This window comes from Sceloporus occidentalis, unplaced genomic scaffold (genome assembly GCF_023333645.1).
Source record: "Sceloporus occidentalis isolate IW3139 unplaced genomic scaffold, rSceOcc1.0.p SCAF_3, whole genome shotgun sequence".
In the NCBI taxonomy this organism is placed as follows: Eukaryota; Metazoa; Chordata; class Lepidosauria; order Squamata; family Phrynosomatidae; genus Sceloporus; species Sceloporus occidentalis.
In genome coordinates this window covers 186,247,980-186,274,622 of record NW_028316983.1, presented here as the reverse complement: position 1 = coordinate 186,274,622, position 26,643 = coordinate 186,247,980, and the positions used below count along the sequence as shown (strand labels likewise).

The following is a 26,643-nucleotide window of genomic DNA, read 5'->3' as shown; positions in this document are numbered from 1 at the left end:
GGGTGTGCCATGATGATGCCGACACCACGCAGCATCTGGATGTCACTTCCAGAAAGTGACGTCATGCTGGCTCTGTTTCTCCTTTACGGTGTCACATAAAAGAAGCTCCTTAGAGCAGCTTCTTTTTGGCAGTGTGTCGGTGCTGTGAGGTGCGGCTGCTGTGGCACCAACAAGCGGGAAAGACAGGCAGCACAGAGCTGCCGTCTGTACCGCACCATGGTTACAAAAGTAACTATGGTGCGTTACACATGCGCCGAAAGTACGCGCTCTGCGCGTACTAGGGTTAAGAAGGGGCGTATTAGGGTTAGAAAGGGGCGTCTATTCTAGATGTCCCTTAACCCTGGTATGCGTGGAGCGTGTAGAAAATGGTGGCGCCCTTCCACATGGGCGCCACCATCTTGACGTCACGGAAGCATAGCATCCGGACGTCGCGTGGCGGAAGTGATGCCACGAGTCCGCGACTACCTCCTCACGGCACCACTTCCAGGGCACAGAAAGAAGCACCATTTTCGGGCTTCTTTTTTGCTGTGTCCGGGAACCGCACGGTTTGGCCGCTGTGGTTCCTGGACGCAGCAACCGGTGGCAACGGCAGACTGCCGCTTTCAGTTACAGCACAAAAGGAGTGAAGTTATTGCTTGTTAAGTTACAGTGGTACTGTAATGTTGTACCTTTGTTACTAGAAAAAACCTCAATATAAGTAACTTGTTATTTGTAATTAGATGCTTACAAGCTCTGAGCAATGCAACCCTGCTAACTATTGTCACTTACTGATAACACTAACATCTGCCATTAACTATGAGAATCTCTATATTCTGATCTTGTTCAGCACTATCTCCTAGAATGGTAACTAATAATAATAATAATAATAATAATAATAATAATTATACCCTGCCTCTCCCCGGAGGATCGGGGCGGGTTACAATAACAAATGAAACATAGTAAAATAATAACACAATCCATAATCCACAATTTAAAATACAATAGCATAAAAATCTTAGCACCCTGATGGACAATTTGAATATGCCAAATGTCATGTTGTAATATGAACTCCAATGATGATGATGATGATGATAATAATAATAATAATTTTTTAAAAAGAAAAGAAATAATGGTCTACCTGTTTTGAACAAACCAATATCTTGATATATAAGTTCATGTTTTTTGGAAAGATAAATATGTTTCAGAAGATTTTAAACAATTTTATACTTCTTAAAATGTAATAGTATTTTAATATGATGTTTGTTCAAAGCATTTTAAGTTCTGTATTATAAACTTTTTCAGCTTATCTAGTTTTGGTATCTATATCGGCATGTCAATTAATAAATTATTAAATAGGAGCAACCTACTAGTAATTATTTTGTGGAAGTCTTCTGGAAAGGAAGATCTATCAATAGATAAAATAATCTTCCCTCTCAAATCCAAAATGTTATCATGCATGATCAAGCTGGTGTCACATTTACAAGTCACAACTGTATTTCCAAAATGAAAAGAGATCTTGCACCACCTTTGGGACTAACTGAAAGACAAAAGTTGAACTTCCATAGACGTGAGCCTACAAATGCATCTGAGGAAGTAGGCTCAAGCCTGTGAAGCCTCATGCTACCAACTTCTATCTTTCAGTTAGTCTAAAAGGTGCTGCAAGATCTCTGCATATAGTGCTAGATATGGGTGTTGGTCAATTGATTAGAAACAGTAATTCTGGTATTTTTAAATTTGGTTTATAAAAGCTAAGGACAATACAGTCACATCTGAAAAAAAAAAAGGAAAGATTTCAAGTATGAGGATTCTGACAAGGATCATTAGTAAAATGTTACTAGATTTCTATTGTGGCCATAAGGACTTGGTTTTGGTTAGTGGCTTTGGCTATTTGGCTATGGAGTTCATTGCTGATATCCATGAAATAAAAAAGCAAGAAAAAACACCCAAAACCTCCTGTAGCACTAAGAAGGAAATGTCAGGAGGATCAATTCTTTGCAAAAGGCTTAGGGGATACTCAAAACCACAATCAAAGATGCTGAGCTACAGTGTATATAGTTGGCACAACTAAGTACAAAACATTACCAGCATAGGTTGTGAGGGACAATACGTTATTAGAGTGAAGTGGATTTCCTACAGAAAATGGATATATTGTCGAAATGAGAACAAAAGGTAACACAAGGAGGGAAAAAAGTGAAAAAAGAGAAAGAATGTAAAAAAGGATTTGAGGAGCATATTTGGTAATGGCAATAACAACAACAACAATAAAGAGAAGAGAAGGCAGAAATGAAGTAGGAAGGCAGTACAACCACTGGATGAGTACAGATAAGGATGTTTTGCTTTGCAGAGAAGCAAATACATTGCGGTCTCTATCACACCACACAATTTTGTTTGATATCACTACCATGGCTGTGTCCTAAGGAATCCTGGAATGTAGAGTTTGGTGAGACACTAGAGCAGAGAATTCTAAATGGCTTGTGCAATTGCAAATCCCAGGATTCCATAGGACCTCATAGTGTGAAAGTGACCAGTGTATCTCTTTTCAATGCAGAAAATGTATGGTAAGTCAATGTCTGAAAATGAAAATGGAAAGGAATAAAAGTGGAGGAGTAATCCCTGAGATGAGGGAGAGAGACATGGACTTGGATAGATTAGATTGTGTAGGTGGTGTATGTCTGTCCTGCATGTACCAAATATATACCTGCATTTGTAGAATCTCATTTGCAATAATGTTTCTGGCTACTGTAATAACTAACCTTCATGGGGAGTACTTCTGACAGGTTGCGGTATACAATGCTGTTGTCAAAAAAAGGAAAATGTATGTTGGGAATATTTCAAAATTAAAATGTTGCCCACTCTGCAAATGCTAAAAAATCTTAAATGCTTGTACACATGTTCATAATTTTGATTACTGATTGTGTTGAAGCCATTCTTTGCAAAAGGGCTTATTGTTAATTTTGCACAAAACTGGCTTTGGATTGTCTCCAGCTATTCTTTAGTAGCTGACCCTTTTATGAAATTGATTTTGTCACCTTCCTGTCTAATTGTGCAAATTTTATACATTACTGAGTTGGCCTGAGAATTCTTGAACCAGCTGGTTCTGGGCTGTTTTTATTTTTATTATTTTTTAAATACAATTTTATTAGGTTAAAAACACAACACAATCACAAAAAGAAACTAAAAAGAAATCATTACAGGTGAATTTAACACATCATACATATCTCATATTTTACACAATCCTGTATTCAGATCTACATTCTTACAATGAAGCACTCTAATTATTCGAACTGTTCCAGTTGGGCTGTTTTTATGAACTACTGAACCACTGCAAGTTTTTTAAAGGGAGAAGAGTAGAAATATTTTTTTTGTGTGTGCTTATAATTAAAGAAAAAGGCAAAGAAGAAGAAAATAGAGGGGCAGAAGGCCATTCGAAGAAAGTTATTAAGAATAGAAACAGAAAATGGATTGCCATTATATGAAGTCACAGATACACTATTGTCTTGAACACAGTGTTCTGTTTTGGAACACAGGAAAAACTGAGGTCAACAAAATCAATTAAATGTCTGTCCTGGAAGATGAAACTGAACAATTACTTGGCTGTAAGAATTATCTCCAGAGAAAAGAAATGTATTTCTAGAACTGGATTCCATCAGACCTGAGACTAAAGGCAAACTACACATTACATGGAAGTTGGAGCATGCAGCTGCCCTTCTCCTTTTTAATTATTCACAAGAAAATGTTCAGGCATCAATCCAGATACTGATCAACCTGCATGCGAAGAGCAGGTTGAAGCTTCTCTCCCATTCTTCCCTAAATATTTGAGCATGCTCTTGAGTTCCTATAAAGAGTTTTTAAAAATCACCTCCAAAGGAGGGAAATATTGTCAAAGGATAAGATGGAATGGAAAGTTTAAACCTCCCCTCTGGGTCTCAATTAAGCTAATGTTTGGTCTACATAAATAAAAAGTTTTGTCTAAGTAAATAAAAAGTGTAAGCGATAGCCACATATTACATATTTAACTTATGTGCATACATCATTTGATTGCTCATCAATTAAACACTCAAATGTTTCATAGGAAATATGGGAACTGGCAATTAAGATGTAATATTTTGCTGTAATGTGAAGCAATGTTTTATTTAGTGTTTCTGGTTACTTGGTAGTCACCATCAGAGCAAATAAATGTGGAGACTGCTTAGGCAGAAATGCTGTTTTAAAAGCCTATGCTTAGGGCTTGCCATTAGCAAAGCAGAGTATGCTAGAAATGATGGAAGGCATTTCAGTACTTTGTATTCCTCCACAAAAGCTGCTGAGTACTCCCTGTGCTTTGGCTTGCATGCATTACAATGTGAGATAAAGGACGTTATCAGACAAGGGAAATTGGAAGTATAATCCAATGGCAATCCGAACGCAACCATGGGGTTTAACGTTATTGCATGATAGACTACCACACACAATTTTGGGCAATGGGAAGTCAGTCCGAATGCAATCATGGGGGTTCACGTTATGCATGAAAGGTGATCACATGCAATTTCGGGCAATGGCAAGCTATTTTTGGGCAATGGGAAGTCAGTTTGAATACAGTTCGAATTCACATAAATTCGCTGAACTAGTGAATTCACATGAATATGTTGTGGCCCCACTTTCTTTTAATTCGAAATTAAGAGAAATTCCTCTGTGTGATAAACACCAAAGAGTAGGGAAAAGTGCAGTATCGATAATAGAGACTGTTTGAACTAACTCTTTTCCCAGAGATAAGACGTTGAAACAGAAGAGCAGGAAGGAATGCCAAAGTGATTCACAGAATGCATTTATTGTGCTTGAAGAAGAAATCTTTACAAACAGGGGGAACTGTCCAGTGATCTCTGAATATGGAAGTAAATGCTGGAAATACAACATCCTACACTGAATAGAATCAGTATGTACTAGCACTGTCTCCTAGCCTAGTCAAATCAGCCACTTGGAGGCTCAGAGAGCAGCTAGAACTACAACTCCCGGTATACCAAGCCAGTAATATTCTAGATGTAACAGAATACAGTATTTTTCCTATGGATATGCATATTTTCTTAAATAAGCCCCCCTTTCTACTCTTCCAGATTTATCAAAACCCCTGGTGCTCAAATTGGTAATATGAATCTCTGCTCACACTCAGAATCCACAGCCTGTCAGAGATGGGTGTGTGAAGCATGTGAAAAGTCCCAGAAAAGACAAGGCATAAAATAGTTCATTAAAGCTTTTATGCAAGGTAAGGATTAAACTTTAAGATGGGCTCAGAAAAGACTGAAAAATTATTTGTCAGAAGTCTTTGCATGGTTCAGTTCCTCCTGTCTTTTCATTTAAGTCCAAGACATGATTGGCTCTCTAGGTTCATTATACAGTTGCTTCAAACTAGATTTGAAAATGTGTTCTTCCTTACTAATAAGTAAGTGACCTTGGAAAGGTTGTTCTATTTTAGATTCAACTGCACCACACTGTATTCATAATGGATAGTTACTAAAAAAACTTTCACTTAAGGAAATTTTGAGCAATCTCATGTTCATGTCAGAAGCCAATCCATATCATTGTATGGATTTTTTCCATCACAAATGACTTTTCTCAATTTTGTGTTATTTTATCATAGAATGGGGTGAGACGTCCTCCACATGTTGCTGGATGTAACTCTCAGCATTCCCCATTATTGGTTATGTGACTAAGGTTGCTGGGAATTACAGCTGAAAACATCTGAAGGGATGCATTTTTTGTGATTCTGCCTTTGACCCATGCAAAATTTTCTTGCTTTGTGCTGCTTTAATGTTGGGTAGATTCAAACAACCTGTTCTGTTTGATACAATCCCCCTTGCCATTTGGCAGGATGACTGTTTTTAAACAGGCCTTAAAATCCAGATCTTCTGGTCTGCTTTTAAATAAACAGATGTTGACAAACTGGAGTTGTTAGCTGTTAATGGCTAAATGGCTTGGGCCCAGGGTACTTGGAGGACCGCCTCTCCCCATATAATCCGCCCCGCACACTCAGAACATCCGGGACAAACCTGTTGGAGGTCCCTAGGTCAAACCTTGCACGGACCTCTCAGAGGGCTTTTGCCATCGCTGCCCCTTCATCTTGGAATAAGCTCCCCGCAGAGCTTCGCTCCGCCGCCTCACCAGCTATCTTCAAGAAAAATCTGAAGACGTACTTATTTTGGTTGGCCTTCCCGCCTTAGTTAGATTGTTTATTTTCCTGCCCCTTATTTTTCCCCTTTTGACCCCGGTTTGCTGTAAATTAACTCTTCTTTTTCTTTGCCCTTGACATGCGTATTTTATTGATCTGCTGTTCCTGTTTTTTGTAGTAATGTTTTTAACTTTTATATTTGAATTTTCTTATTCTATTGTACTGTTTTTAAATTTTGTAAGCCGCCCTGATCATATCTATGGAAGGGCGGGGTAGAAATAAATTTATAATTTATTATTATTATTATTATTATTTTTAGAAATATTTTATGCTGCTGTTTTACTCAGTTGTATTCCATATTTTATTGTTTTTTTAATTTTAACTAGTAAAACCTCACTTCCGTCTTGAAAAAGCATTAAAGGGAATTTAACCAGCATATCATGCTTTCTTCCTCCCCCTTCCCAATCCTATCTATTGTGTCTTTTGTCTTTTACACTGCACTCTTGAGGCCAGGGAATGTCTTAAGTACTCTTCTGTGTAATTTTTAAAATTAAAGTTTGCTTTACTACAATATTTGTTAATTTCCTCTCTGTCTGCTAGGGAGCCTGTACAGCCATCAACAGAAAAAAACAAAAACAAATTAGACATAATTCTCTTTAAAACCAGATTTAAAATTATACATACCATTAAAACATTACCAAAGGCCAATCCTGATTTTAAGGACCAAAGGTCATACAAAACAGTTCGAACTTGGCTCAAAAGGGTTTTCTGGTTGAAGAGGTGCTTAAAAACTATTTTAATAAAATTATCTTATTACAACCGACACTGCTAAATGGTGCTAGGCAGTGGACAGTATTGAACTAATTTTTTCAACAACTGCACTGACTTCCTAGTCCTGCTGAGCAAAGCACAGTATGATGAATTTAGTCTATAAAGCTCTAAATGGTTTCAATTTAGGCATCTTCAATGACTGCCCCATTATGGAAAGTTGCCTAGAGTAGCCTGGAGAAAAAGATTTACCATTTGTAGTTTTGTTCCTGTTGTAACAAAACAGTAATCCCATTTCTTTGAACAAAGATGGAGCAAAAAAAAAAGTTTATGGTGATGACTGGCTTTCTGAAAATTATGGTGATTACTGCCTGAAAAGTGTGCTGTGATGCAATGAGAGATGTTGCAACTGCAATACTGCTTGCCCCTCTCTCTTCCACTCAGTTTCTATGCTTTACCTGCTGTGATAGAAAATTCAGGTTCTGCTTGCCGCAGAAGGTGAATAAGATCACTCATAGTAGAACAAGCAGCTGTGTCTCCTCTTAGCAGCTCAGCACATTTACAAGTATAAATTTTATACCCAGAAAGGCCTCAGCAACCTTAGGACTGATGTGTCCTTTGGATTGATATATTGCATAGTTATTTCCCATATTTTTCTGTCCTGATATGTTCTTAAAATTTTTAAAAAGTTAAGTTAGCGGTCAAGTATTAAAAATCTTGACTGTGAGAGAAAGCAAAACTGACAGATTTTCCTTCCTCTAGCAGATAATGCTGGAAAAATGTGGCTTCATGAGCCCTACTCCATAACATAGCAATGGTATATTTACCAGGAGCACCCTTGCAGTTCCATTGGTCTGTGTTTCAATTGGATTGCACTGAATTACCTCCACCACCACAACTACTATTATGGTGGATTTCCCCCATTCCCATGTTGAGGGATCCTGATAATGCAGGGCCCAGTTTCTGGTTTTGGTGTGAACTCTCCAAATTACATCTGTCTGGAGCAGCATCAAGTATTACATGTTGTAAGGCTAGCTCATCACTTTCCTGAACACTCATTTAAACACTTTAGAGGTTTTACTCTACCTTAGTGCTTCTCCTTAGTTTGAGTTTGTGGAAACAGGAGTTCAAGTAAGAGTGTGGAGGGCTTACAGCAGCAAGACTAGACTAAGGGATTTTGCTACCTGAGGTGAAACAGCTAATGCTACCCTAGCATACACACAGTACCCCAAAACACCTGAGCTATTCTAGAACCAAAGGCAGAAAATTCCACAAGTATCTGTAACAGTAAAACTACAGCAATATATCAAATGACTAACAATGTGCTGCTCTTTGTAATACCCCACAGCTGTTGGCTGAGGAGGCTTCCTCATCCTAACTCACAGTTGTGGCCAGCCTTGGCAAGGAGCTCTCCCATTACAGGCACCTTTAGGAAATGATGCTAAATGATTCCTTGGAGATTTCAGACCACTTCTAATGTCTGTTACAAAACTCACCAGTGCTGCTTTGGATGGTCCTCACAGTGGTGGTTGTGCGTGGGGGAGACGAAGACCTCAGTGATAGACATTCATCATCTTGGGAACAGCCCTTTTCGATTGCTCTCACATAGCTGTGGCTCCGCATGCGGAAGCAGCCTGGCATTGGCAGATCCAGGGCCTCAACGGCCTGAGATTCCAGTTCACTGAATACAGATTCACAAACTGATTCAAACTGACCATTCACCTCCATTTCGCTCACCTGCAGGGAAAGAGCAGGCAGTTTAATTACAGCCAATAGAGTAGTCGGGCTTATAATAACCTTAAACACCAAACGAAATACAATCTTATATCCTCATGATAAAGAATCCCCAAAACAGCTAAGAACATACATTTTTATCAGATGCGTTTCCTCTTGAATTGGACAAGCTACATGAAGTATAATCCAATGGCAATCCGAACGCAATCATGGGGTTTAACGTTATTGTGTGATAGACTACCACACGCAATTGTGCTCCAGCACAAATAAGTACCACCTTAGCTACTATATATTTTAATTCTCTAGATTTAACCACTGTCTGTATCAACCACAGATGATCCATCCTGGCAAAAGTGTCAAATAACCAAATGAAAGGCTTAATTATGTAAAGCCACTGTTAAGCCTCCCAGCTATTAATGTCATGTGCCATCTTTAATTAAATTAGAAGGATAATTTCTTAACTTATGACGAGAAATATCTCAAAGTAAGAGAAGTGGGAGAAGAAAAGGATTTTAAGTGGGAAGGCAAAGATTTTTTCAGAAATTAAGTACTGAGTTTCTACAATGTCAAAAGGCCCACCTGGATTTCAGCATTTGAGACAGCAGAATAATAATTGATTGATTATAAGTAATAAAAATGGAAATTGATATCAGACATTTCAGGTTACAGAGGATTGGTTGAAAGAAAGGTGACAATGTGCTGTAGTTTATAAGAAAGATATTGAAAATAATTATATATTTTATTCAGTTGCTACTACAGTTGTATGCAAAAAGGCATACAACATAGGACCTTTGAGAGTAACTGAAAGACAGAAGCTGGTAGCATGAGCTTTTTTAGACTTGGGTCCACTCCCTCAGATGCATGGAGTGTAGGGTCCAGGGACAGACCTATCTAAGCAGGCTGTGTGTGAGAATAACAATAGAAATGCAAAACTTGTGGGTATTGAGATAACGTGACAAGTTCAGTTTTAGTGATGGTCGTTGGGGGACAAAGGCAGGAGTAAAGATGTTGCCTAAAGCTAAGGTGAGTAGATAACCATATCAATGGTGGTGGGAGCTCAGGAATGGAGCGTGGGAACCAGAAAGGAGATATGATGAATTGGACCACAGAGCCCTCATGAGGCTGGTGGTTTGGCTAGTGTTATAATGTGTGTAGTGTACCAGAAAGCTATTGTTTTGGTTCAATCCACTGTTGATAGACTTGAGTTTATGGATATTTCCACTCTGCTGTTTCTTTTTCCAATCTTTATTTGTACTTTTGTTTTGGTTCAAGGAATGCTGCTCTGAGGTCCGAGATGTACAATATACAGTTGTGTACACTTTCGCTAACACCAGTGTTCCTAAGCCCACATTAATAGAGCTGGTCAGATTGTGAATTCTGATGAGGCAACTGCTTTAGGTTGTAGAATAGAGGGAGGCAGATTAAAGGCAGTCCCATCTTTCCATTGCACTCATCTCTTTGCTGCCCTAGCAAGTGAGCAGTGGTTGTGATTATTTCCACTACTTTATTTTTCACTCTCACTCCTCCTTCCTCAGATGAGGTAAAATGCAGAAAATCTGTTAGGGAGAAGGAAGAGAATTCCCCAACACCTTGGCAGTGATATCCACATTAGATTGCAAGTTCCAGAGAGAAGATGTTTACTCATAAGTAAGTTCTTGTCTCACATGTAAGTCTGGAAAAATCAATGGGTTGCATTTCTAGGCCAATAGACATTGGGTTGGGCTGGGCTATGATGGTCACTGGCAAAAAGAAAGAAACACAGAATAGAAAAATAGAAAGAAAAACAGCCCCCCATCCTCCTTCCCATGAGTATTTTTTTTTAAAAAATAGTTAAAGTAAGGATTCAGAATCTATAGCAGGTGTTTCTTTCCCTCTAACCCTTATGTTTTAATGCATATTGGGGAAGATACTTGTCTTGCAAATATCTTTTCCACTTTTTGCTGTAGAAAAAAGTTCAGTTGTCATTCCATCTTATTTCTTACATCCTCTCTCCCAAATTGTAACAGGGCTACTTGTAACAAATTACTTTTTGGTAGCAAGATCTAGCTTGTGTTCCAAAAGAACTTGTATTCCAAAAGAATAAAGTTTCTTTACTGTAAAGAGAAATGGTTCCTATTTGCTGTCAATGTTACTTTTAAAGGTCATTTTTGGAAGCATTTAGACAGGAATTTTTCACCTGTTATCCCATTTTCCTAACACCCCAATCCTAAAGGTTCTCCTATTTGAAAAGTAGTAGAAAGTACTGGAAAAGGGACAAGCACAATGAATTACTTCTTGATTGGAATGAGTAGCAAAGGGTTACATTTTAAATAATGCAATGAGTAACAGGAAGAAAATACTGTATTTTCTGGTGTATAAGACTACTTTTTAACCCAGGAAAATCTTTTCAAAAGTCAGGGGTTGTCTTATACACTGGATGTCATCATATAGGGCAGGTGCTGAAACCTCTGAGCCAGATTGGAGAATCTGCAGTCGCCACATATGTAACTGAAGGGCAGAGCAAACTACAGGCATCTGGGACACTCGGGGTATGAAAAAAAGAGCCGTGCTTGCAATACTGCTCTGATAGTCTTGGAGACAGGGAGGGCTAGGCAAGCAGGGAGAGCTGACCAATCCAAGCAGGCTTTGTATACAATAAGTTTTCCTGCTAAATATCTGCATGTCATAAGCCTTTGAATTACAATTACCATATTGAAATCAAATGTGATGGGTTTTTAAAATTTTTATTTGGTGTTCACTGGAAGAGGGGTAGTCTTATATGGCGAGTATATCCCAAACTCTATATTTTAACTGGAAAAGTTGGGGGTCGTCTTATACACCCCGTCGTTTTATACACCAGAAAATACGGGTACTTTTAAAGGCTAACCTTTGAAGTTCTGCCAAGCAAAGACGCCTGGCATCCTTTTAGCGGTGTATGTGTTTGTAAGTGGGTATGTCCTATTTTGGACGGGGCACAGACCAATATGTTCATTTCCCAAAACCTCTCACCATCCAGCAGATGTCAAACCTGAAGTGGGACCCCCACTTGGGAGGGGGAAGGAAGAAGGTGACAATTAAGACTATGAAGATCTGGCTGCTTTGGACTCCTGGGGAAAGGAGAATGTGGTTGTACTCCGTCTGAGACAGCACCCTTTTCTCTTTCGCTGCCCTGCAACCAAGCTGAGCTAAGCTGCTTTTCATAGTCTGACCCCTCTCTCCCTTCCTTCCCCTCCTCACTGGTAAGCAGCAGCAGCAGCGGACAGACTTAGGGCTTGGCAGCTGCCAGGCATTTGAAGGACACAGAAAAGCATGTGAAGAGCTACATTTAGGTAAGATCTCACTCAGCCTTGTTTCATAGTGCTCCAAATGCAAGGCCCACCACCTCTCCTAAAAGCCTGATAGAGCTGCATTTTGAACAAAACCTACTCTGCATGAACACAGCAAACACTATGTTGTTCTCTTTGTGTGTTTGTGTGCATCCATGCATATAAGCATGGCTAGATTTTCTTAAATAAAAATGTCTCTCTTGTTTTTTGCCAGCTGGCTTACAAGCGTCTGCCTTCCACCCTAGAAGTGGGTGTACTGGCAAAGGAAGGCTGAATTCATTTATTACTGCCAATTGTGTGTGAGTCTAACCAAGGAAAGAAAAGGTCTTGATGATACGGTGTGTGTGGGTGTGTGTCTTGAACTATTCCTCCCTTGGCTTTTGTAACAAGAGAATTTACTTTCCCAAGACCTTCTCTCCAACTGTAGGAATGGCAGTAGACTTATTCTACAAAAGTGAATTATTATGATTCTAATAGCTGAAGAAGAAACATAGCAAATATTATTAAGATTCATCCATGAAATCACAAAAAACAAGTAATTATATACGTAGTATCTATTAACAAATGACTACTTATTTTCTGTAATTTCATGTTGCAAATGCAGGGGCACTAAACAGACTTTTAGGACCTTTACATTAACAGAACAAAAATTATCTAGAGAGATTTTTGTTTCTAATTTTTGACATTTTAAAAAAATGACAATGTTAAAAAAAGAAAAGAAAAAGAAAAGACTACCTCTACATAAATTAAACAGGAAACAAAGACCTAACCTAGTTGCTAGTACTAATGAGAGTAGATCCATTAAGTCAGTGAAATTTACCTAAGTGTCATTTTTCCAGTCAAAAGTTGATTCAATGGATCTCTGCTATCTGGCGTAGGGGGCTGCCAATTGGATGTAGGCCAAATCTTCAACAAGAGTGATAAAACCAATTGCTGTTGTGTGCCTTCAAGTTCCTTGTGACTTATGGTGACCCTAAGATGACCTACCACACTGTTTAATTGGTAAGATTTATTCAGAGGAGGGTTTGGCTTTGCTTTCTTCTGAGGGTGAGAGAGTGTGACATGCCCAAGGTCACCCCTGGATTTCCATGGCTCAGTGGGGATTTGAATTCTGGTCTAGTAAAGGAATTGTTGTTGTATGCTATTGATAAAAGCAATAGCATACAACAATAAAACCACCATCTTATAGCAATATATGTAAATCAATCCAGTTACAGAGTAAGATGAATCAAGCACAGCATAGTTAGCACTTTAAGGCACAGAATTAGTGTACAGGCCAAAATTAAAAAGCTTCAAAGTTTATATCGTAGCCTTGTATTTGAGGCATGTGTTAATCTTTCAAGAGCTCTAGTATATTCAGTGAATGGGACCAAGTATGGAAGAAAGTTTCTGGTTTGGCTGTGCTAAAGAAACTTTCACCTGATGCATCATTTCCTCATTTAGGATAAAATCCAACTTTTTGCCAAACCACAGACAAATGGAGAATGGAAGGTATTTTAAATAACTAGCTGCAAGGGATATTCTTCAGATGTAAAAGCTGCATACAACTGATACAAGTAAGAAAGCCTTCTGTCTGCCTTCAAACCAAGGATGGACACTTGTGGAAAGCTAGGGGGGCTGTATTAGCCTCCCAGACATGGAAATCATGTATCTAATATTTGAAACAGATTACAGATACATTAAGAAAAGAACAAGCTGAAGGGGAGCCAAGGATATTTCTTTCCTAGGACATCATTTGATAACAGGCCAATGGTGCCCTTCCCACAATGGTTTTCCTAAATATCATGGTTCATTTTCCCTGACTGATGTGAATTAATACAATTAATATATGGGTGTAAAGAACCAGACTTGCATATCACATTGGGGAAGTGGTTACATCTGCTTTCTGCCCCAGGTATTGAAATCAAACCAGCTCTTGTCTGCAGAATCTTTTATGGGGATCTTGAGATGCATGCAGCTTAAATTAAATGTTTGTTTTTTTAAAAAAATTCTCAGGTAAATGCATAGAGCACACTATACATGTACAGGGGAGCTAAAAGCTTCCCTCACCTGGTTTCACCCCAAATCCTGAAGGGGTTAAAAGAGTGCTACAAGTCTAATGGGAAAAAATAGGAGGAGATTTGATCTGTCTACCCATGCATGGTGGACCAAATTTGGATAAGTAGGTCCCTTTGCTCTTTCCTGTGAATGAAAAAGACAGTAACTTTAAGATGCTCATGACACATTTAACATAGCAGGCAGAATACTTATACCATAGTAGGCTAGAATGTTGGAAATTGGATTTTTATAGATCAGATGGTTCTTTAAAAAATATGTAATGCATTGAGTCATGTATTTGCTTTCACCCAAGAATTACCCAGGGTGTATTTATTCCATACATTTGATGCTTTTCAGAGCTGGTTGATGCTGCCCTCGTTTTCTCATCTGCGCAGGCACGTCACTCACCTGACTAATAGTGCTCATGGCCCTCATGTAGCTTTCATTGCGGGAGCGGAATTTGGGAGAAGTAAGGAGACCTGCTGGATCCAGGCTATCCAAACTCCTATTAATTGAAACTTCACTCACTGCCCTCAAGTAACTGTGGCTCCGAATCTGAAGCTTTGGAGAATGTTCACTGGATATCCTTGAAGGGGAAAAGAAGAAGTAAGTTGTTGCATCACATTTACATTTCACTTATGATAGCATATTGTAACGTGAATGAAAAGTGACTGAGAGCAAAACAACCCTTACTATAACTCCCTACAAGAAAGCACATGCAAGCAAGTAACCCCCTAGCCATTTATAAACTCTACACAGTACAGAAAGTGGGCTGTTCCACTTAATATACTTGAGGCATCTTCTTTCTGATTCTAAGGACAAGTGTCACAACAGCATCATCTCTACAGTTATGGACAGGGCAGTCCAAAGTAAGCCTTCTTGCTCTAATAACCACCAAAGAGCTCAGTTCCATCAAGTCAACTTGACAAGCAACTCTATACATACAGTATTAATTTAACACAAGGCGAATGCAGTGATTTGTTTTTTGCTAGACAATTGTACTATACATCTAAATTAACTTTTAAAAAGCATTGGTTTTAGTTTCTCAGATGAAAATTACAAACCATGTCTAAACTATGATCTGGACTACTTAAGATGAACGCAGCTGCAAATCACTCATTCGGTCAATCAGCCAGGGACAACTGCACTTTCAGCCATTCTAGCCTTAAACATTGTCATATAGCTACTTCTGGGAAAATCCTGAATGATGACGTGAGAGAAAACCATAGATATGTTCAGGAGGATGGAACCATTATAAAATTCATGGAAAACTTGATATGGATAGCGTGCACAGCCACTTTCTTCTGATAAGTTTTCTTTTTACCTCGTGCGTCAAGACAAGACTGGGAGTGCCATATTTGCCACTGATCATCTAATTCCATCTTAATTTCCATAATGTGAAGCAACTGTGATTTATTGAAATATTCATATCTCACCCTATATTTAAATATCTCATGGTGGGGTAGAAGCAATAAAACAATCATTGAACAATGTACAGAAATCCACAACCGAGGAAATCAAAATCAACTGAATGCCACCGCAAACCTCTGCTGAATTGTTAAATTTTAATTTGAGATTCAGATTGGTGTTAGTCAAACATCCAAAGAAAGAATACCCTACAGCTGGGGTGCACAGTGAAGAAGTCTCTCCCTTCTGTTTCTACATAATGTTTGCTTCTACTGGTGAAATACTGAGCAGGCCCTCCAAGCATATCGTTCCAAACACTCGGAACTTGGCAATCATGACCACCACCTAAACTTGGACCAGAGGTGTATTAGCAGAATTAGTACATCTTATAAGAATTCAGAGCCAGCTTTATGTGAAGCATTTTGAAGCAGTATTTCATCCCAAAGGAAGAATGCTTCCACCCACATGCATCCTTAATACTGTGTGACATTTAAAAGGTCAGCCTAGGCCTAAATCTCAACTAGGAGAAAACCAATGAATCAGTGAGAACTTGTTAAGTCAATACTTATTTAAAGTCTACTGATTCAACCAGAGTCACAGCTCCAGCTAGAACTACCAGTTAAATTTAGGACTTGAAATGGTGGCAGTACATGTAATCTTGTTCCCCCCTCCCTGGTATAAAACCATTTAAGGTTAATGCTTTCAGAGACTGGTGTTCTAATTCTACATACAAAATCTTGGTGATTGCTGTGATTACATAGCACAGATGTTACATGATATATGAAATGCCAAGTATTTTTTTTCCAGAATGAGTACTTCTTTGAAAAAACACCCTACTCCAGAAACCCTTCAACTGTCCTGATTTGATGGGGCAGTCCCAATTAAAGCTCTGTTCTTCCACTTTTTGATCAGTTTAAAAATGTCTAAGTTTCTTTCCCCCTCTGAAAGTACAACTGATTGCTGCAAACTAGGCTCAGAGTACAAAAGTAGTTTACACTCAATTAACTCAGAATGAAAGAGATGTAATAAAGGGTGAAATCTTGCCTCTTCCAGTAGGCTCAGGCAAAGCAAACTGCTCCAGCCTCTTTTAGCTTGTGTGTTCTTCCTTATTAATAATTTTTGCCACCTTGGCCACACTCTGATGTCATTTACAAACACCACCAAAGAATGTCTATATTGTAGGTCTATTTCTGTATGGATTTTACAACAAAACATGATTTTGATGGACTTAAATGACCCATTGCACTGCATGAAGGATACAGTTATTTTTTGTTGGCTATTCATCATATGTTCACCATAAATAAAAATCCTCTTATCTTCTGTTGTTGTATGACTTCAAATTATATCTGTCTTCTGGTGAACCTGTCATAAGGTTTTCTTGGCAAGATTTGTTCAGAGGGGGGGTTGCCTTTGCCTTCCTCTGAGGCTGGGAGAGTGTGACTTCTAAATCCAAGCAGGAATCCAAACCCTGGTCTCCAGACCTGCAGTCCAAAATTCAAACCACTACACCACACTGACTCTCTGTGTCTTCTACGGTGATAAAAATGTAGCATAGGAAAACACAAGCCTATAGTAACAATAATAAGGACCATTGTGATCCAGGATGCATCCTTTTTAATAAAGGCAATTTGGGACTAGTCATTTTTCTATGAGTTAATCCCTGTTGTCTTCAGAAGGACTTAGTTTTGAGTAGACTGATTTTTTTTAAAAAATCTGTTTTTTGCCATTTGCAGCTCACATAGCTCCTGAACAAACACAGACGCCAGTTCTGCATCTTAAAATCTGCATATTAATCAGTGGAAAGAACAAGTCCAAAACATGTTTATTTCAAATATATTCCAAAACTGCTGATCATTCAACCCACTTGTCTTTTGTGTTTTTTTATCTGGTTAGAGACAAGAGGGGGAATTAATGGATTTCTGTTTAGCTTTCTTTGTGCACCCTTAAGGATTCTAAGCATGAAGTAAGAAAGAAGTCAGCATCAGAAATATGATGGAGTGGTTTAACTACACAATCTCTCTCCTGAAATCCAATGCCTGGGAGTCTAACTACCTTGCATATGGAAACCTAATCTGGATTGTGCAAAGCTTTAACTCTTTCCTCTAGGGTTTTTTCTTTTCTCACAACCAACCAATAAACAAAAGAAAATAATTTTCTACCAGTACCAGACTTCTGTTTCTTTATATTTTTTAACTGCTGTGGGGTGGCAACCAGGAGGGACCTGACTATCAAGGAAAGGGTTAAATCTCTCCTCCCTGCAGGTGGTGCTACTACCATACATGTGGTAGATCCAGGCACCGAGTAAACAAACATGTGGGAAACAGTAAATACTACAAACCTAGCATGTATTTGACTCTCACAATATTTTAAATGTATTTTTAAACTACTTCCAGAACATTTTAAAATACCTGCTTTTCTTAAGCCTGAGAAAGCTTCTAAGTAATCACTATAAGTGCTAAGAACATTCCAGAACTAAGGATTGATGCATGGCAGAACATTACTTCTCAGGGAGATGGAAATGAAATTAAACACACTACTGAGTCATGAATATTCAATATTTGAAGAATGAACATACTGCTAATACGATAGCTATAGAGAACAGAGCTAGGTGGTAACTCCTTTTTCCAATGAGTTACTTTAGCAACTAGTTGGTTTTTTTTTTTTTGCAATAATGAGGTATAACTGAATTATTTTTGTCTATAATTGCCAAATCTATAATTCATTATTTTTCAATGGCATCTTCCTCTTGCTCATTACTGAGGATGGGCATGTTCTGACTTGGTCTTAACAATGGGAGTCAGAGCAGAAAGGGTCACAAGGGCAGCTGTTTCATGCTATATCTATACGTGGGCTTTGTACAGCAAGCAAAGAGCACATGAGGACAACATGACAGTCAGACGTGTGGGGAGAGTGGAGATGAGAAGGCAAGAGAGATGGTGAGTGTGTGAGAGAATTGATCTCTTTTCTGCCTCTGAAGCAATTTCCCAAGGCTCCTTTTCCATCTTCTCCTCTTCCCTCTCTCCCCTCCCCAATGGTGCCTTTATCTCCTGTCTTCCATCTCCACTGCTAGGTAGTGGTTTAGTATATTAGGACCTCTTGATATTCATTTTGACTATACTTCTTAGGTAAATGATGTTCTAATGGAAATATGCTCATTTATTAAAAATACTCAAATACATAGAACTTGAGCCAAAGTGATGTGTTGGGCTACAAATTCCACTAGTCTCCAAATAGATGGTGTTGAGGACTTGTAAACCAAGGCAGCTGTGTGGAAAGTAAGTACTAGGATATGATTGCTTTGTGCAATATCTTATGGATTTTCTTAGAATTTCCAAGGTGCAGTATCCAAATTGTTCACTTGGGGGAACCAGAGAGCATCTTGATTTTTTTGTTTCCGGTATAAAACTGTTTAAGGCTAATGCTTTTAGAGACTGGTGTTCTAATTCTACATACAAAATCTTGGTGATTGCTATGATTACATAGCATAGACTTTACATGGTATATGAAATGCCAAGTATTTTCAATGCACAAATGGAACAGCATGGTAACTCATTACCAACAGCAACTCATTGAGTTATTATTCTGCCTTGGAGTAATAGTAGCCAGTATTTGGGTAATAACAGTAATACTTAAAGTAACTAGTTTCTTATAAAAAATAAAATTCCAAATCTGGGACAGAAGTTTAAATTCACTGGAAGAACCTGGTATCATACAGGATGGCATCATCTGGGTTTTAGCCCAAGTGAACATTGCCAATCCTGATTTCAGTAGGAAACTCACTGAAATACATATTAGGCCAGGCATGGGAAGTAATGAACTGAAGCAAGACAATTATGTGAAAATAAGGTTTTTCTTTTTGTAACAGAGCATAATGGGGTTACATTTTGAAAGTAACATAATGAAAAACAGCAGCATAAGCTATTTTAATAAGTAACATATTTATGTGTATACATTATACAGTAGCTGCATTTGTAAAAGGCTCTTTTAGAAGCATTATGTCATGATCCACCCCTATGTTATGTCATTCTGCCTTAAATAATTCATGGTGGGTGAAGGATGAATGAACATCCAATGTGCTGGGGAACAGCTGGAGGTAGAAGCAACAAAAGAGATATATCCGGTTAATGGGAATAGTAAGACACATAGGTTATTAAACACCATGCTGTAGGACAGCCTTTTTCAACATGGCACTGTTCAAATGTGCTATACTGCAAATTCCACAATCTCACTGAATTTGTACATATCAGAATTGTATGGTATTTGTATGCATCAGAAAATGTCCAAATGGAGGCCTCCAGTTCTCAAAAGATCACTTTTGACAGAGCTAATAATGATAGCATAGTGACATCTTAACAAGTGAACACCTTTACCCAACGTTAAGGGACTAAATTTTCAATCCCTATAAGAGTTTATATCTTTCTAATGACTTTCTAATCTCTCACAAGGCCTGTTATGCCACATTTATAATGTTTGACTTTAGAAGTTAGATATTTCTCTGCATATCAGTCTGTGCTTGTATAGAACCTCAACAGGAGTTCAACAGAAGGCCACAGGAATATGTTTTAAGAGATAATTGTGGCACTTTTTGTAGAAAATTTTGTGTAATTTCAGATAGATAGTTCCTAGAACTATGAATCAAAATGTGGTGTGCCACTATTTCATCTTTCCTTCCTTCCTAATGATTTTGCATGATAAGAAAATAGATGTCAGAAATAGTGGGAAAACATCATGGATTACAAATGGAGAATGTCCCTCTTTCCAAACAAAGGTTTTTGGAGTTCCCAATATATGTTGTCTCAAGGTTGAATGTAATAGCTTTCCATGTTAGTGCTATCAAAATCCTTTTTTTTTTGCCACGACCCCAATAATGGAGCATCTACATACACCTACAAGGAAAAAGGTGTGCTTTTAGCTGCGTCTTATTACAACCGCACAGCACTGATCACCTTCTCCATCCCTTTCCCTATGAGAAACTCTTGTGGGCACCTACACTCACATCTTGAGGAAAATGTGGGATCATGCCACGTGGCCATGCTCCTCCACTTATGCATCTGATGAGCAAGAGGAGGATAGGGGCCGCAAAGTATGATAGGATGGTAGTGACATCTGGAAACAGAACTAGAAGCAATCAAACCCAGTGGTACCATTGCGGGATGTGGGGGATGGTGGCCTGCACTAGGTGACATTCCTGATGGTGGGCAACACCCAATCAGGCCATCCTCCCACTGCACCCCTCCTGGATTCGCTGTGGTGGCGGAGGCATCATCATGAGAAGACCTCTGCCATCGCGGTTAAGGGCAGGGCAGCCCCCTCATGGTGGCAGAGAGATTTCAGCTGTGGTGGCGGAGGGCCAAATGCACCCCTTTGGCTGCCATCACTCCTACCAGCAGTCCCCACACACCGGATGACACCAAGAGTGCAGATGCCACTGATCAGCCCACTGTGGCCTCAGCTGCTTGGAGAAGGATGAGCAACACCATCACCTCCATGGCCCTTTTTCTTTGGCTACTCCTATGCCTCCAAGAGCAAGTCTCACCTCCTGGCTGACCCAAACTGCACACCAAGGGGCACATGATATGGTAGTGCAGCCCCTGAGCACCACAATGAGTGGAGGCCAGGCAGGTAGCTGGGTGGAGGGTGTTGGTCATGGGTGGCAGTGACTGGGTCTCCCAAATCTCAAGTGATCTTGAGTGAATGAATTAACGTCCAGACTCCCCCCCCCCCCCCCAGGCAAAACTTGAACTGATTTTTGGTGGCTCTAGATTTACATAACTGTTGGCATTATCATTCAGCAATTTATTCAACAGGTCCACTTTTGTTGAGGCTATAATACAATGCAAGTATACGTTCACTGAAAGCTAGCATGGTTTTGAGTGTTGGACAACAAATCTGGACACCAGGGACTGAATCCCTGCTCGGCCTTGGAAACCACTGGGTGACCTTGGACAAGTCACATTCTCACAGCCTCAGAGGAAGACAAGACAAAGCCCCTATGGACAAATGCTGCCATGAAAACCTCAGATATGTTCACCTTAGGCTTGCCATAAGTTAGAAATGACCTGGAGGCATACAGCAGCAGCAGCTTCATTACTAGGTAAAGGAATTACTTTCAAGTATCTAAGCTCTGGACAGAGTCCATATGAAACAGATGCTGGGGTAATTTCTGAAGTGACTCCTGAGTAATCAAAAGTTTTGTAGCATGGGCCAACTGAACATGCAATCTAGATTTTTCAGGAGGCGATAGCTGCAGATACTGTCTGCACACATGCCCTCTTGTGGGTGTCTTTTACGGGAGCCAATTAGAAATATGTTTTCTAAAAGTACCCAAAGAGAAAACTGTTCTTGAAACAGGAACATCACACTTTTCTTTTAACCTTTAAAAGCTGTTCTATCTTCCTTCCCTGCAATTGCAAGGTTCCATCTGCTCCTATCTTTTAACTGCTCGTCCTTTCAACACTCAGAGAGCAGGTCAAACTCTGACAAATGCAGGATGTGTCTTATAAGATAAGATGCTTTAAAGGTATGCAGAGGAGGAGCATAATGTCAGAGAGAAATGTAAATGAACAACTTAAAATAAACAGTTGGATTTTCAAGCAAGGGACTGCATTAAGAATGGAAATATATGGAATAAGCAGTTTCTTTTCACCCTAAAAATATGATACAGCTTGGGCAGGAGATCATTTTATGTGACTAAAGCAAAGAAAAAGTTAAGCAGGTCCCTCCACATACCCACCAACATATAACTCAATATTAAGACAGCCTCAACTACTTTATGCAACAAAAAAAGTGTGTATATGTATTGTTATGACAGAGAGAGAGAGAGAGAGAGAGAGAGAGGCAAAAATGAAGTAGAAGGGGGCAAAAATCTTTCCATTTGCAAATTATAGACAAAACTCATTCTGAAATGGAATAGGATGGAGCAGATGATGTAAAGAGTTTGCCCCCCCTTAACATGTGCTACAAGAAAACACTGTCAATCCCCCAAATTCAGAAAAGATTAGAATACCCAATAGTCATGTGGAAATAGTTTCTGTTTAAGTAAAAGGAAACAGTGGTGTGTTACAGAGCGCCCAAGAAGGGCGCTCTGCCGCCGCCTCCATTTCCGCCACCAGAAAGCCTCAGCCTCCAAATGGGGAGGCTTCCCGGCGGTGGAAAAAGAAGCCGCAAAAAGCGGCTTCTTTTCGCGCCGCACTTGCGACGCATGAGTGCGCAAATGGTGTACTCGTGACGTCACAAGGCATGGGCGACATGCAGACGCTAAGCGTCCAGCACGTAAAAATGGCAGCACGCGTGTGTATAGGGCGCCACCATTTTTATGCCCTCGTCACGTGCTAGGGGTGAGGCTGGTATCGATGCTAGGTCCTCGGCCAACACCTAGCACGTGACGAGGGCGGCGCAAAGGCCCGCCTAGAACGGGCCAGTATGTCTAGTGCTGACTGAAATTAGCCAGCATGGTGCAGTGGTAAGAATGCTGGATTAGAGATCCTTTTATATTACATAATTATAGCACTATGATTCCACTTTAACTGCCATAGCAATATCCTAGAGAATCTTGATATTTGCAGTTTAGGGAGAGGTAGAGTACTTATAATTTTTAGCCAGAGCTCTAGTGTCTCATTGAATTAGAAAGCCCAGGATACCATAGGATGTAGTTGTGACAGCTAAAGTGCAATCACAGTGCTATAACTGTGTAGTGTGTAAGGACCCTTGGACTCTGGGAGACACTAGGTGACCTTGGACAAGTCACACTCTTTTAGCTTTAGGGAAAGGCAACGGAAAACCTTCTCTGAATAAATCTTGGCAAGAAAATCTTATGACAGGGTCACCATAAATTGAAATTGACTTGAAGGCACATAATAACAACTGAATAAGAAAAATGTAATATTTATTTATGAATAGTTTACATATTTTGGTGTGAAAATTCCTTCTTCAAAAGCTACAAATAAAAGAACAAAAGTCAACACAACTAAAAACAATAATACACATTGCCATAAAAACTGATGATTAAACAGAAGTATGATCTTTAATTGTGTTGCCCTATAGCAGGGGTAGGCAACCTTTTTGAGCCAGGGGCCGGGTTGCTGTCCCTCAGACAACTGGGGGGCTGAAGCCAAAAAATTAATAATTAAATAGTTTTTTTAAAAAATTAAATAAATAAATAAACCAGGGCTGATGTAGGACAAAATTTTCAAATGGAGGACACATTTTTTTAAAAATGGAGGACACGTGAAAAAAATGGCTGATTTTTAAAAAAATGTTAAGATAAATGTATGTTTCTGAGGCTTCTATAGACAATTGCCCCACCATGCTCCCTCGCGCAAGAGGCCAAAGGCCCCAGAGGCAATCAGCGGCAGGACTGGGCTGGGGCTGGTCCCAAGGCCTCGCTGGGCCGCATCTGGCCCGCGGGCCGCAGGTTGCCTACCCCTGCCCTATAGGTTTCATGTATTTATAGCTCATATCAATCTAAGGAGATTAGCATACTGACTCTTATTCCCACATTAGGTGCGGGATGTAAATGCATAGGGACAGATTCTATCACATAGCTCCATCCAGGAGTACACTCTGGGCAGTACTCATCCTATATCTGACCCGGACTTCTCCTGGACTTTTAAAAGGATTTTCCCATTCTTTAAAAGGTATGGAAGAAGCCCAGGTCGGGTGCAGGATGGGTACTTCCTGGGAACAGAGCTATGTGACAGAATCTATCCCCGTGCTTTTATATCCCGCACCTAGCGTGGGAATAAAAGATACTGCGCTAATCTCCTAAAACACATAATTTCATTTGGACCTAGACTTTTTGTCCTTGTTTCCTCCTGGTTTGGTGTTATATTCCATGCCCTCTGCACTTGCTGTTACACAACTGTTTAAAGCAAACCAGAATCAAAACATTTAGGTTGTCACAAATGCTGATGTCCAAAGTATAAAGCTTTCATTCTTTATACTTTGAATTGCTTCTACTACCACGCTGCCTGGGTTAACCACAACATACATTCAGAGGCTTAGTTTTCACCTTGCTGTAAAGTACAATAAACAGGAAGAGCAAACAGTGAAGAAGACCAAGAATGAACTTGTCAAGTACAAAGCCTATTCAACTGTATCAGGCATATTCAAGTAATGACATGGGTCACAGAACAGGGGCAATTATGCTGCTCACCCACCTCTGCTATTGTCACGTTGCCATTTAATAGAGTTGTGTACACAACTGACATCTCACAGAAAGTTGCAAGGACAGAATATAATCTGTTCTTTAGAAACATAATTTTTTTTAACTGTGGAGTTTATTGCATCGCTAAAAACCCGGCTAACCTTTCCCAGTATGAATCTTAATTTGGGATGCAGCCAGATATTATCATATGCCAAATGCCACCTATGCCACGAGCCGAGTACAGCCCAGGTAACTTCTGTCTAGAAGCCATGCTCAGCCAGCTTCTTTTCAAAACTGATCAGCTCCTGGCTTTGCAAATCAGGCTGCGCTTGACTGACAGCATCAGCTACATTTGGCATATGATAATACCCAGATGCATCCCAAATTAAGATTCAAACTGGGAAAAGTAAGCTGGGTTTTGTAGTGATGCGATAAACTCCTAAAATTCAAACTGGGAAAGGTAAGCCGGATTTTTTAACGATGTGGTAAACTGTGTTTTAAAGGGTTATTGCTTTATTATGGTTTTCTCCTTTTGGAAAAAAAATGTACAGTATTATTTCTCTTTCAGTTCCTTGCTTATTCGTATTTGGTTACTAAAAATAGAACCCAACAACCACATTGTAGATGCCACACCTGAGAGGCTTCCATTACATTTTTTTGCATCAGAGCATGTACCTGTTTAACATGTACTGTTTTCTTAGTTGCTAAGAAAATTTCAGAAGGAGGAATGAACCATGAAGAAGCTGCTGGAGGAGTAGTGGCATCACCGGCAGGTGTGTGGGGTTCAGAGTGCACCAGATGATACCCCAGAGGAAGGGTGACAGTGGGGCCCTAATCCTGCCATAGAGGGGCATGCAAATCCCTTGTGACTTCACTGAAGGCCCAGCTCTCCCCCCAGGTCACTGAGATAGAGGCAAGGGTGGCGGAGTTGCAAGGATGCCCCTCATGGCTTCTTTACTGGCGTGGCTCTCTCCCTGAGGAGGGAACAAAGGCAGTGGTGAGGGCGGCTCCTCATGGCTTCTTCAGTGGCTTGGCTCTCTACCCAGGCAGGGAGCCAACGTGGCAGTGAGGGTGGCAGGTGAGCAGAGCAGTGGGAGGGGAGAGTGGGGGCAGGCCACCTCACTTCAGCAGCACCCTGCATTGGATTTCATCAAGCCCAATGATGCCATTGTGGAAGAGAGGAAAGAGCCTGCTACCTTCAATGAGTACAAAAAGAGCCTCTCCACACATACACACACACCAACAAGTTAGGAAGCATAGGACATCACGTAGTGCAAGGGTAGTGAAGTCCTTTCTTTGAATATGAAGAAATGCCAATTTTTTTCTCTGCTTAAATTGTAGGACTTTGGAAGGTTTCCTTGGCTCTTCCAAAATATTTGTCATTTCAGACATGACTGGATGGACATATTTCCCAGTCAAGTGCAGCCTGATTTGCAAAGCCGGGAGCTGATCAGTTTTGAAAAGATTTGAGTGTCTCCAGATCTGGATTTTGCACTAGACCCTTGTGCCTGGACAATAGGTCCAGAATCAAGAGAAGACACTAGAACTGTATGCAGATCAGCAGAAGGTGGCGTAAATCAAGGTTATCTTGGGCACTGGGAACTGATCAGGATGCAGTATGAGTTGTACTCCTGAGACCTGGTCACCAATCTCACTATTAGTGGTAAAGAAGGGAAAGCATACAAGCAAGGGACTTGTCCACATGTAGAAAAACACCATGCCCGCCTTTTGGCACATGTACAAAACCTCCTCCACAGGATGTTCTGTAGCAATATGAAAAGGTGTACATCAGGCACTCCTCAGCAACAAAATAGGTGATCCATAATCCCTTATCCATAGGCGATAGCTCCCACTTGTGTGACTGGTGTATCAATTTGGTGTGAGTATCCACCAGCACACTGCTTGTGTCAAGGAGATGCATTACTACAAGGGTGATGTTTCTAGTACTACAACTGAATGCATATTTGAAGAAGAAGGACAAACTGGTCTCTGTTTGTTCATGTAAAACATCAGGGTTGTATTATCCCTTGAAATACCAGGAATTGTTCAGGTGCTCATTAAGCACTGCAAGCATATCCAGGGTGCTGATGTGCAAATGACATTCCTCTTTCAATTATACGCATTTC

General features: G+C 39.8%; 1 protein-coding gene across 12 annotated transcripts in view; it reads right to left on the bottom strand.

Moving 5' to 3' along the window:
• Nucleotides 1-26,643, bottom strand: part of DLGAP1 (DLG associated protein 1) — a 427,607-nt gene that overhangs the window by 95,604 nt on the left and 305,360 nt on the right. For all 12 annotated transcript variants that reach the window (XR_016280603.1, XR_016280604.1, XR_016280605.1 and 9 more), the window contains 2 exons: nucleotides 14,374-14,551; nucleotides 8,386-8,626 (listed from right to left, as the gene is read on the bottom strand). Coding sequence is in view for 9 of the 12 variants with exons in the window: in XM_089517114.1 (XP_089373240.1) it covers nucleotides 8,386-8,626; nucleotides 14,374-14,551 (419 nt within the window). In the remaining 3 variants the exon portion in view is untranslated. The remainder of the gene's footprint in view (nucleotides 1-8,385; nucleotides 8,627-14,373; nucleotides 14,552-26,643) is intronic.